This window comes from Rhea americana, unplaced genomic scaffold (assembly GCF_003343005.1).
Source record: "Rhea americana isolate MKP2758 unplaced genomic scaffold, rheAme1 scaffold_13, whole genome shotgun sequence".
Lineage (NCBI taxonomy): Eukaryota > Metazoa > Chordata > Aves > Rheiformes > Rheidae > Rhea > Rhea americana.
In genome coordinates this window covers 3,940,514-3,952,899 of record NW_028185372.1, presented here as the reverse complement: position 1 = coordinate 3,952,899, position 12,386 = coordinate 3,940,514, and the positions used below count along the sequence as shown (strand labels likewise).

The following is a 12,386-nucleotide window of genomic DNA, read 5'->3' as shown; positions in this document are numbered from 1 at the left end:
GGCCTTTTTAGTGCCAAGTTTATGACTACACTATTGCTGCCTAGAGAGGATCTGAGTGATAAGGAAGTTATTTAAGGACTTTCTTCCGAGCCTTTCTGCGCCTGGGTCATGTAAATCTCTGTGCTTCAGATCATTTGCTCCCTGGCTGTGCCAATTCAACAATTTGTTAGGTCCTATTGTAAATCAAATCTGTTCAATGAACTGGGGCTATTGGGAACAGAGGAAGAATAAAAAGGTTGATTTGCTTCCTTTAATCCAGAACATTTCCATGTGCTGCTTTTTATCTTGACTCTACTGGAGTATTAGCCCAACTAAGAGGACAGTAAATGGTGATACGGGGGCAGAAAGAAATGGCTGGCTTGTTTAAAAAAAAAAAAAGGAACTTTTAATCTAGTGTTGCCACGAAAGAAAAATGTGGCAGAATGATATACTGTGGGATGGTATCTAAGCTTCACGTTTTGCAGGAAAACTTGTTTACTAGCTGATAGTAAATTTTTAGTGGCGGCAGGGTGAGGACTTGGTAAACACTCTTGAATAGCATTAATGCCACTAATTCTAGTGCCATCTATTTTGGGGTACTCCAATTGAAACTAAGGAGAAGCGATAAAGATATTTATGAAGGAAGGTTCTGAATACACAGAGGAAAATTATGAAATGTCTATCACTGGAGGTTTGTAAGAGCTGACTAAATTGAACATTTGCCAGGAAGAGTTTGTACAGTCGATCTTTGTATAGTTGATCCTGCCTCGGGATGGGCTGGATGTGAATGACTTGTCAAGGTTCTTTGCAGTAGTGATATTTGTGATGCAGCAGCACATGACACCCACTGCTCCCACTGGAGTGATGAATTCTCAGCAACCTTGAAAAGCCGAAGTCAGCATGTGCTGAATTATGGATCCAGAATTAATCAGAATTCTTGCAAATGCAGGTAAAATTAGATGGGCAGAAAAAGGTTGTAGGGATTCAGATTTGGGAGCTCCCAAGAGACTGCACTGCTGCTCACATGAGCACATCCTCCTGCAAAGCAGTGCTGTTCTTCCTGAGTGATATCACTTCTTTGAGGAAGGCTGGGGGAAGGAGAGGAGCGTGCTTGACTGGGGAGGGTTACTGGAGTGCCACATGTCACGCTTGCCCAGAACAACTGGGCCAACTTCAGTTTTCTCTGGCGCTGCTGGTAGTGTGCATGCAATGCTAGACTGCTTTGCACTCTGTAAATGAGACTAATTTCCCTTTCTGGAGTAGATTGTAGTGCTTCCATATGCTCGGAAGGAAAAGCTCTTGTCTGCCATTTAGAGATCAAACTTTCATTAAACAGTGAACAGTTCTTTTGTTTTGTATTTACAACATTGCTTTTCCTCCTCCTCCTCCTCCCTTGAAAGCTCTGCAGAGAGGAATGGCTGTTTTGCCATGAGAAGTCCTATCTTAGCAAGCAGCTGCTGTTAATGTTCTGTCACGTTGTCAGGCTTTGATGACTCAGACATTAAAAAAAAACTCATTCTGAACTAAAATAGCCTAAGAACAAAATTTTAAAGCAAATTTTAATGCAATTAGTTAGGTCATATTTTCTTTCTGAAAGCTCAGAATGGGAGTTCTCAGTTTTGCTCCAACAACTGAAGCTAATTGAATGTATTATTTTTAGTTTTTAAAACAAAATTCAATAGCATGAGAGTCCACTTAAGATCTTTGATAGATTAAAAAAAAAAGATAGAGATCTGAAATATCCAGTAGCTTTGAAAAGGGCTGTACATGTCTCCTAGTTTAGGACAGTGTTTCTTTTCATTCTGAAACAGATCAGAAAATGGTTACTGAAAGAAGTGCAAAGCTGAAAAAAAATCTGCACACATTTCTGTTCATACAAGCAGAACAGGGAAAATAGAGGTAATAAAATAACTGTCAAAGCTGAGCCTAGATTTTTCTTGGTTGTAAATAAAAATCGCTGTGGCAACACTATGAGAAAGTACATGGCTCTTCAACAACAACAAAAAATGCTGAAAATAGTGATGGTGCGCATGTTTACGCTGCATGATGCAAGTCATCTTGATACCTAAGCCGTGTCCAAATGACTGATATGTCTGACTGGCCTTAGTGATGGGCCAGTTAGAGATAAAAGCTTTGGTCTCAGAGGAAATATTGCGACATTAAATATCTCTGCACAACACCACATTGTCCAGTGCAGATATGTCCTTACTCTCAAGTACCCCAATCTCCCCGTTTTGCATACACTTCTCAGCTTGTCTAAGTGCTTCTGGACAACACTGCTGAGTGGTGTCAGGGATGGAGACGACTCTGCCCTGTGGAGCTGAGAAGCTGTGGAGATGAGTTGGTGCCTGTCTCGCCCAGCCCTTCCTTATCTAGCCTGTTTGTGTCGCTTTTGTTCCCTTGTTCTCTCAACCTCGTGGAAGCGAGAGCAGCAGCATAGAATCACTGAATCAGTAAAGTTGGAAGGGACCTCTGGAAATCATCTAGTCCAACGTCCCCGCTCAGCAGGGTCACCTAGAGCATGGTAGACAAGACAGGGTTGCATCCAGGCGGGCCTTGAAGATCTCCAGAGAAGGAGACTCCACAACCTCTCTGGGCAACCTGTGCCAGGGCTCCGTCACTCTCACAGGGAAGAAATTCCCCCTCTTGTTCAGGCAGAACTGCCTGTGCCTCAGTTTCTGCCCATTGCCTCTTGTCCTGTCACACGGGACAACTGAAAAGAGTTTGTCCCCGTCCCCTTGACACCCTCCCTTCAGGTACTTGTAGACATTGATAAGATCCCCCCTCAGTCTTCTCTTCCCCAGGCTGAAGAGGCCCAGCTCTCGCAGCCATTCCTCACAGGGCAGATGCTCCAGCCCTCTGATCATCTTTGTAGCCCTACACAGGGCTCTCTCCAGTAGCTCCGTTTCTCTCTTGTACTGGGGAGCCCAGAACTGGACATGGCACTCGAGATGAGGCCTCCCCAGGGCTGAGTAGAGGGGCAGGATCACCTCCCTCGACCTGCTGGCAACACTCTTCCTAATGCACCCCAGGAGACCATTGGCTTTCTTGGCCACAAGGGCACATTGCTGGCTCACGGTCAGCTTGTCATCCACCAGCACTCCCAGGTCCTTCTCTGCAGAGCTGCTCTCCAGAAGGTCAGCCCCCAGCTTGTACTGGTGCCTAGGGTTATTTCTCCCTAGGTGCAGGACTCTGCACTTGCCCTTGTTGAACCTCATGAGGTTCCTCTCCACCCAGCTCTCCAGCCTGTCCAGGTCTCTCTGAATGGCAGCACAGCGCTCAGGTGTGTCAGCCTCTTGTCTTGTCCCTGGAACTTTGTTGTTCCCAGGGAACTCTGAGCATGAATAGGTGATATGCTCCTCCTTGAGAGAGACACTGATGACCAGGAGGCAGCCATGGTTCCAAGGTGAGAATAGAAAAATATTTCTGTAGGGTTAATGAGCATAGTCCACAGTGAGTGCCAGGTAACATGCCATTCTCCTCTTCTCCACAGAGTAGCCTTCCTCCACTGCTAAGACCTCTGAGACTTGTGACTTTCTTCTTTGTTTTGCTCCAACTGCTAGCCCTTCCCTCATGCCAAGCGAGGGGAAAACTACTCAAAAATAGATCCTTATTTGCAGGTCAGTGCTGTACCTTGGCAAAGATGCCTATGCTGCTGTGGCGTAGTGTAAAATCTGGCCAACCTCCACTGAGGGCAGTGAAGTTACAGTAATGTGAAAATGTTAGTTGGACTAGATGTGTAAATTAATGAGATGAGAGAAGGAGACTCATGTATTTCACCTCACTTGGACTTTGCTGTCAATATACCTTCTCTTATAAGTGTCTGTAGGCTACAGCAAGCAGCACTATCCTGTATGCTTGGTTCAAAGTTTTTTTAGGTGATTTTCACAACCCTTAAGAGTTAGAAATGTATTCTTTGTGAAAACTTCAATTCTAGTGTGCAGTTTCATTGCAAGGAGTGGATTCTGCAGCTGTGGGATAGAACAGGCATAAATAATTTTTAAAGGGCTCACAGTATTCTGTATATGTCAGAATTTTCTGCTGCCTGGCTATTAATTTGAGACACTCAGGCTAACATAGTACTTTTCATCTTGCATGCACTTCAGAACATTTATTCACAGTACTGAAATCTCCCAACACATCTCTGAGGCAAGTAGGATTTCTGATTAATTCATCATGCTTTCACTGCCTCATTTTACAGCAAAGTCAGCTGGGCCATGGGAGGGCTGGATGGCTTAAGATTGCTCAGTGCCGTAAGGAGAGGTACAGCCCATCCTATATGCAATTCCAAAAGTGGCATGACTGTCATTATCACCTGTGTGATGTCTTTTTATTATGAAAACTAGTTCTACTAACACAATGCAGTTGTGGATGTAGTTACAGTGTGCAGAATTTGCAGAGTTACTTTTGCATAGAAGTAGAGATCACTAACTTTGTCTACAAGCATGACCTGTGCTGAAATGGCTCTCAGCCCCTCTGGTGTCGGCATGGGAACCCTTGGTGCCGAGCCCCCAGGGAGGCCCTTTAATGTGGACATCAGCAGCCCCCATGGAGAGCCCAGCACAGACAGAGTGGTGCTGCCAGGATCCTTGATTTGTCTGGATTTACAGAGAGGCTTGCATACTCTCATGTGCAGAATCACGTTTATCAAGATCACAAGAATAATCATTAAGACCATGGTATCTACTGGGTTTCTGTGAGCACGGAATCATGTAGGTGGCTGTCACACAGCATGGTCTGTGTTCTTCTGACTAAAACCCTTAATGAGAACAATTATTGGTTTGGAGCATGCAGAGACTGGAAATTACAAGGGAGGGTGAACAAGGTTTGTGTTGCTATCACAAATACACCCTGGGGAATGTTAAAGTAGGCTTATTCTAATAATTCTTGTTAGTGTGGGTGGGATATTTGTCCTGAAACTGAGCAATATGTGGATCATGGATATAGAATCACTTTTGAGATGGCATTGTGGTTAGAAGATGTGTGTGGTGGGTTTTTTGTGATTCTCTATTGTAAGCAGAGTTGCATAGCCTAGACCGAATCCTTAAGGTCAGTGAAATCTTTTGTTCATGTACTTACTTTTACAGAGCTGTACTCTTTGGCTTTGTAATGCAGATAAGCTTTTTGTTGGATAATCTGATTCACTTGCAACTTATCTTTGAATGCTCTCTAATGTCTTTAACAGAAGACCTCTGTGACCTTATCTAACAATCTGCAATTTGGCGATGGGTCGGGCAGCTGAGTTCTATTTGAAATATTAATAACATGTAAATAGCTCAGTTTAACAATCAAAACTGTTTGGATATAGTTCCATGGCAGGGCACACTGAGTTTAAAACAGCATTAATCAAAAGGAAGCATGACTATGACTATCCCTGTTAAAGTTTGGATTAATAAGAACACAGTAGGAAAAAGAAAATGGTATTTTAATGTGTGAGGTTAAATATATAGAGAGCAAACTCTCTGGTCCCAAGATAGAATTACATCAGAATCAGATTCAGAACAAATAAAGGATACCAAAGAAGATAATTATACCTTGAGGAGGAGTAAAATATCAAGGGTATCAACTTATAAGGAAAAAAGGAAGAATCTGCATCTGTCTGCAGTCAATCAGTTTATCCTTAAACCAAAAACTCTCTGTGTTTAAATAAGGTATTAAAGACAAAGGAAACATACTGTCGCCACAGAGGTTCACCCTGGTGTCTTTCTCCAGAATTCAGCAATATCTTTTGTATATGAAGGCACAGTGGAGTTTTCAGCTGCTCTGAGTGGTCTTGCACCGATGTGGAGGTCCCCACAGTTCTGCCAAGATCTGTCCTAGTCCTAATTGCTCTCAAATCTTTTCAAACAGTCCAGGCATTACAAAATATGTAACACTTGTCCTCTGCCTATTCTAGTTCTACGGAATGCAGCTTTTCAGGGTTACACAGAGTTTAATCCCAAGCCGTTGGTTGAGTCGTGATGCAGCAGAGTGCTTAAGCTCAGGTTGTGAGTTGGTGTGCATACGTGCATACGCTTCGGTCGTGTTGAGTCAATGCCTGAAGTAAAACGCTCTGCTAGCCATAGACCTATCTCTTATGAGGGACTTGAGCACATGGTTTAGTATTATCTTCTGTAATATTATACATGGGTGCAGTTATAACTGGTCAGTAACAAATTATTTAGGAAAAAAAATTACTGATTCTTGCCACATACAAGTAAAATCTGCCTGCTAATAGTTCTACTTTATTAAGACCTATTTTCCTAAAACTTTGGGAATAGAATCAGGCCAGTATTTTACATGTATCTTACTGTCGTGAAAATGTCTGTACAACTTGCTGGTCGAGGCAGAATCACAGATTTACAGATTTTAGGGCAAAGGAAGTATATGATACTCATCTAAACTAACTGCTGCACTCTCCAGTCCATAAATTCTTGCGTTTAGCTCAGCAGCTTGTGGTTGAATAAGAGTATATTTTTAAAATGACAGCAAGGCTTGATTTAAAGACTCCAAATGCTGCAGAATTTATCACAGTTTCTTGGAATTTGTTCTGATGGTCAATTACCCTTTCTGTGAAAAATCTGTACCTTACTTTGTTTGAACTCTGTTAACTTCTGTCTTCTGAACATTATATCTTATTTCTTGACTTCCTGCTACAGAACTAGAGAACCCTTTACTTTCCCATACATTTTTCTTGTACGGGTAGTTCTAGGTCGTTGTTTTCTATATTCATGGTATCTGAAAGATTTCTTTATATTCACAAACCCAAACAGGCAGACACCTTTTACATGACAGTATCCCTGTGCTAGAAGTGTGGTATGATAAAAACATGTTGTTTCAGAAAGGAGTCAGCCTGATTGTGTTGCTTTTTATTTCAATTAATCAGTGTTTTATGAAGAATTATAGTTCAATACTGGGATATTGATACTGGCATACCAGTAACCATATATTCAGTGGATGCTGGATGCTGTACTTACACTATAGAAATCATAGTTGCTCCAGTATCCCAAAAAATATTTTTTTCAGAATTTCTTAGAATGTATCAAACATGCTTTATAAATGGCTTGAGTTCTCTGTGATTTCTTTTTCCTTTAAGAATTCACATGAAATCGTATGGCTGGATGATACTGAAAAGCTGTCTGATCCATTCCATTGGCCCCCAATGAGATCAGTAATCGCTATGAGATTGCATGACCTTTGTTTTTAGTCTTTTCTGCTGAGAAGCTGAAATGTAATCAATGTATTTTTTCCGTAAAGAATGAAAATTATCAAGAGTAGCATTTTCAAAAGGCCTGAGCAGTAACCTATGTCCTTCTATACTGGGTTCCTTTAGAAACCAAGTAAGATCAATTAAGGTCGCTGTTGGTAAATCTGACCCTGATGCATTTGCCTCAGTGTTTTAAGAGTAATTATTGTTTCTGTTTTCTCCTTAGAGCTCTTCCGGCAATGATGCAGTGGGTCCGAACTCAGAAACCAGGAGAAAGTGGTGTAAATATTATCACTGCAGATTTTGTAGAACTTGGTGACTTTATCAGCACAGTCATAAACCTCAACTATGCCCTGGATGAAGGTGAAGATGACACTACTTGATAGTATTATAGTACATTTGTTGTTGCATTATTTAGAATTAAAAAACAATGATTGCATTTTAAAGAATTATCTTGTAAAACATTGATCTTCCTATAACACTGAGGTGTTTAGGGCTTTAGTGGGTGGGCAAGGGGGAAATGTTTTAATCAATTATGATCATTTTTTACATTTGTGTTTCAGGTAAAGGGCAAAACTAAACATGTTTACAGTGTTTGATAAAAGAAGGCCACTTACATGTTTTCCATGAGGTACCAAATGTGATTTTATGTCGTCTACGGTTATGAACAGTGCCAAGAAATTTGCTGCATTCAGAGCAGTGAGATGTATACTGCCCTCTCTCTGCCCACGGCAGCGTTCCCGTAGGTGTGAGCGTTACACTGGGAGATTAAGGACAGTGTTTGTGGCCCTAAAATTTTGAGTTGCTACACTTCGTCTGTCGGGTGGTGTAACTGATTGTACTTATCAATGAGCAACAGGTTTAAATACCTTTGTGAAGTAAATATGAAGTAATGCCTCCAACACGCGCATGATCAGCGGACAGTAAACGTGACGTGTTACGTAGCCTGCACAGAGCGCAGACTGAATCCTGCTTGCTTTTCATTCTCACGGTGGGGTTTTCCAGCGCCTCTGCCCCCTGTAAAGTCAGCAGTTACGTACTGCTAGCCTGACTCTACTAAATGCTGCCATTGCGAGTTGTCCGTGGTTTTAGCAGGAATAAAGTCAGGCCGGACTGGAGCACCACTCCCTCTCAGGATTAATCTTATATGAGTCTGATCCAAAGTCCAGTGAATTTAATAAGAAATTTTCCTTTGTTTAGCATGCCTTGAGCTTGGGATCAGTATACTGTGTGCACTGTAAGGTGGGCAGGATTTGGTCTTAGAGCGGGAATGTGTGTTCTGCAGGATTAGATCTACACTTCAAAAAAGAAATGCAGTCTAAGCTTCTCTCTAAGGCAGCTAGGAACACAAAACTTTGCTGATTACAAAGAAAAAAAAATCAGTGCCAATCTTATCAGTGAAAAATTGCTGTACTATAGAGTGGAGTAGCTCAATATCTAACTAATAACATTAAACTGTAGTCCTTACACAGTTCATTAGAAATAATAGAGCTTAACAAAAGGTTGGAAATACGCTGCATGGCACTGTTCTGGTGGCAGAATCTCTGATCACCCTACTTTTAATGAAACATATAAAACTCAAATATATGGAAAACGTAGTGAGTTGTAAAAGGAGAACGTTGCTACTGGATGACCCCTAACTGGATACAATGYGGTCATATGTCTTTGATATATCAATGTATATGCACACAGCTTTTGAAAGCCAAGCATTTCATTCATGGGAAATGGTAGATACTCTAAGGTCTTACTAGGAGAATATTCCCTGAAATATTGCAGGGCTTTATAGGATAAGACTAAGGTTAAGAACCGTAGAGAAAAGAAAAAATGGCATCTCGTGATCCTTACTATTTCCATCAGATTATACCATCTCAAAAATCATTAGATCATAGAAAAACAAAAAATGGTCTCATCAAAGAGGTGGGTTTTTCTTTTTTCTTTTTCTTTTTTTTCCTTTTTTTTTTTTTTTTTTTTTTTTTTTTTTTTTTTTTTTTTTTTTTTTTTTTTTTTTTTTTTTTAGTTTATGCAGAAGTGGAATAAGATGAACAATTGCTGCTATTTTGTACAGAGAGGGTGCCTTGGAAAAAGTACGTGTGTGTATGTATGTATGTAAACTGTAAAGACACATTTAAATGTATGTATGTGATACAAAGACATCCATGCACACTTGCTCAATGGTATTCTGGTTTCTAGACAAGAGTATTATAAATTTGATTAAAGAAAACTGCACAGCTGTTACGAAGTTATAATGCCTCCTTCAGTAGCAATTTTTTGTGTAAAGATTAGACCAGTAAGATTCATCCTCAGTGAAATCTGTGATCCAAGCCAGTTAGGTTTTTTACAGCATTAAAAACTTGACTCAGAGTGACCTGAAAATCCACCAAGAGTCACACTCCATCTTTGTACTGAAAAGGGTGTAGGACTTGGGGCTTTCACCCACAACTAAGCAAACAAAATATTGGGGGGGAGGAGTGGAGGGACATGATGCACTTTGTTTTCAGTTGCCACGTACTCTCCAAGCAAAATTCATGTAATGGACACACAAAATGAAACGTGAGCATCTGTTTTCTTTGTGCAAACTGGAAACTTGCGTATTTTGCACAGTTTTGAAGCAGTAGCTTTTCTTCTATATGAGGYGTCCCATATAAAACCATGAAAACGTTTGCTTGTTTATTAGAGACGTAGTGTAAAAAGGTCTTTTCATTCTTTTTCTTAGCTGAATTTGTTTACTTCCAGATTCTCCCGTCATTSTTCAGTTACTTAAATGTAGTCAAAGCATTTAAGCTCCCTATAATATGACAACATAATCTGAACATTACTGAATATGTGTGGGGAAAAATGGGTTCTTTTTTTGGATTCTGATTGAAATTCTGTTGAATTGGAGAGCAACAACACTGAGTTCCTCCTGGAACCCCTGGCTCAAGCACACACTAAACACGCCAGGCTTTTCACTTACACAAAGCTGTTCTCAAAGCAAATGTTTTGCTATATTTAAGCAAAAGTGTGTGTATCTGTGTGCCTGTATATATATATGTAAAAATATATATATATGTAATGCTATATCATATCTTGAGCTTATTGGCATTGTTATGAAATGTTTGCTTTAGCATCAGTTATATTCTAATTGTCATTTAGGTGCTGGAAAATAAAAGCAAAAAAAAATCCTCTACAAAGAAGGATAATAGACAAATCATATAGTTTCTCCGTTAATGGGGGAAAAAATCCTAGCAAAATGTTAGAAAAAAATGGTTAGAAAAATTATGKTTTTTTTTTTAGCTGTCAGTCTCCTTTCTATTGGGGAAGCACAGCAATTTATTCTAGGGGACAGGTAAACAAACTTGCCTTAATTACTCAAACAAAAAAAATGTGGAGGAGGTATTATCTACACTTTTCTGGCTGTTTCATCTCTGAGGCATGAAAACTGTAATTGAACTGTCCTAAYAGGGGTACACTCCCAGTTGATACAATCTGGGAAATCTTGCCAGAAAAGGCAAGGTGGAAAGGACTATGCAGCACAACTGGGCCATTCTAGAGCCCTGATTTGTTGTCCCTATGCAGCTAAAACTCATTGATTTCAACCAGAAATGTATTTGCAGGATTGGTCTGCAGGATTGGTTCAGATTAGCTCTTTGACTTGACTCATTTGAGCAGGTTTCTTCACATGTTTTATGAGGGATCCTGTATGAGAAATTGGACGGCAGTAATCAGTTCGTCAAAGGAAAAATACCTGTCTACACTATTGGTCCTCATAACCATCTCTTTACTCATACTGTAATGTTACCCTCTGTCTTATTGTTTTTTCTCTTCCTGTGTTCGCTTCCTCTCTCATTATGTTCATTGTATACCTAGGAAGTAATATTGTCTTTTGAGTTTCTAGACATTTTCATGGGGTTACTTGATGCTTCCTTTCAGTCATAACTGAAAAATTACAACTGCATTGCACAAYATAAAGGCAGTAGAGCAGATTCTCAGCTGGTGTAAATCTATATTCCAATTTACGCAAGCTGAAAATCTTTTGCATTATGTTTGATGCTGATCCAACTATACTGATTTGAACCAAAATAGCAACTGTCTTTCAGGAGTCTGATTCYCATCTTAGATGACAAGATCAGAGTCAGGCCAAAGGAGCCTAATTTTAAAATCCATGCGTTACTTCCATTTATTTACTCATGGTTTTGTTAGTAGTTTTGTAGGTTCTGCCATTCCAACCGTCTTTTAAAGTATATACATATGTATATATATGCACATATGTGTGATAGGGAATGTGTGATCCTGTGTGCTTGGCTAAGTCTTTCTGTCATACTGATAGAAATCTAGACCATTTCCACTAACTTCAAAGCAGTTACTGAAGGATGAGAGAGAGCACTGGGTAGTAAGTATATGCTCTATTGCAAAGGAAATTAAAAAATTTGGAAGTGAACTGAGAAGCATCAAAAAAGTGGAGTGCCCTGAAAACATAGCTCCAGTGCTGTTTATTCTGAATATGGAGCACTAGGCATTAGCAACTGAATAGGCTATTTGGTGATTTCAGGAGTTCAATTAACACCGTTTTAAACTTCCAAACTCCTTTTCAGTGAAGCAAAAGCTAATAGTGTATATGATGTATTTGCCGTATCTCAGTGGTAGCTTCTGTGTTACAGTCAACATTGTTCTGAATCGTATGTGTTTACCCAATGATGAGGTTAAAATATGCTGTATAGTATGTGCAATGTATTGATTACAAGTCTGTTGGAGTTCAGTGATCTATTTAGTTTTTACTGTGCTGCTGTTTTGTAGGTGTGTGTGTGCGTGTGTGTGTATGGGAGTACGGATTGTCCACAGTGTTCGAGGAAATAATAATTAATCCTAAAGGAAAAGGGCAGTTATGTAACCTGCCTTAAYGCATTTACATAATCTTGTTTAAATATCATAATTGTGAATTCAGATTTCAAACRTTGCGGAAGATTGTTCATACAGCTGCCTTTGGCATTAAGAAGTTAAACTTGAACTTAATTGGAGCTCACTTATATACTGATAAATAAAGAATGGTATGTTTGTATGATCAACTACCTTGACTGTACGTGGCAATAGAGACCTGGTTTTCTGTGTGATACAAGTGAGATCAGTTCTGTATGCACACAGCCCCTGTTGATGCCAGTGAGAATTGTGTTCATGTAATGAAGGGCCTAAAATTTCTCTATTAAGATATAATTGTGGCACTTGGGGCATGGTAGCCTGGCTTTGC

At 40.0% G+C, this 12,386-nt stretch overlaps 1 protein-coding gene across 1 annotated transcript in view; it reads left to right on the top strand.

Annotated features, from left to right (window-relative positions):
* The window catches only part of PLCXD3 (phosphatidylinositol specific phospholipase C X domain containing 3), a 67,211-nt gene extending 56,989 nt beyond the window's left edge, over nucleotides 1-10,222 (top strand). The window contains exons 3-4 of the mRNA XM_085297699.1: nucleotides 7,392-7,528; nucleotides 7,729-10,222. Of these exons, the coding sequence (XP_085153825.1) occupies nucleotides 7,392-7,528; nucleotides 7,729-7,745 (154 nt within the window). The 3' untranslated portion in view covers nucleotides 7,746-10,222. The remainder of the gene's footprint in view (nucleotides 1-7,391; nucleotides 7,529-7,728) is intronic.
* The last annotated feature ends 2,164 nt before the right edge of the window (nucleotides 10,223-12,386 follow it).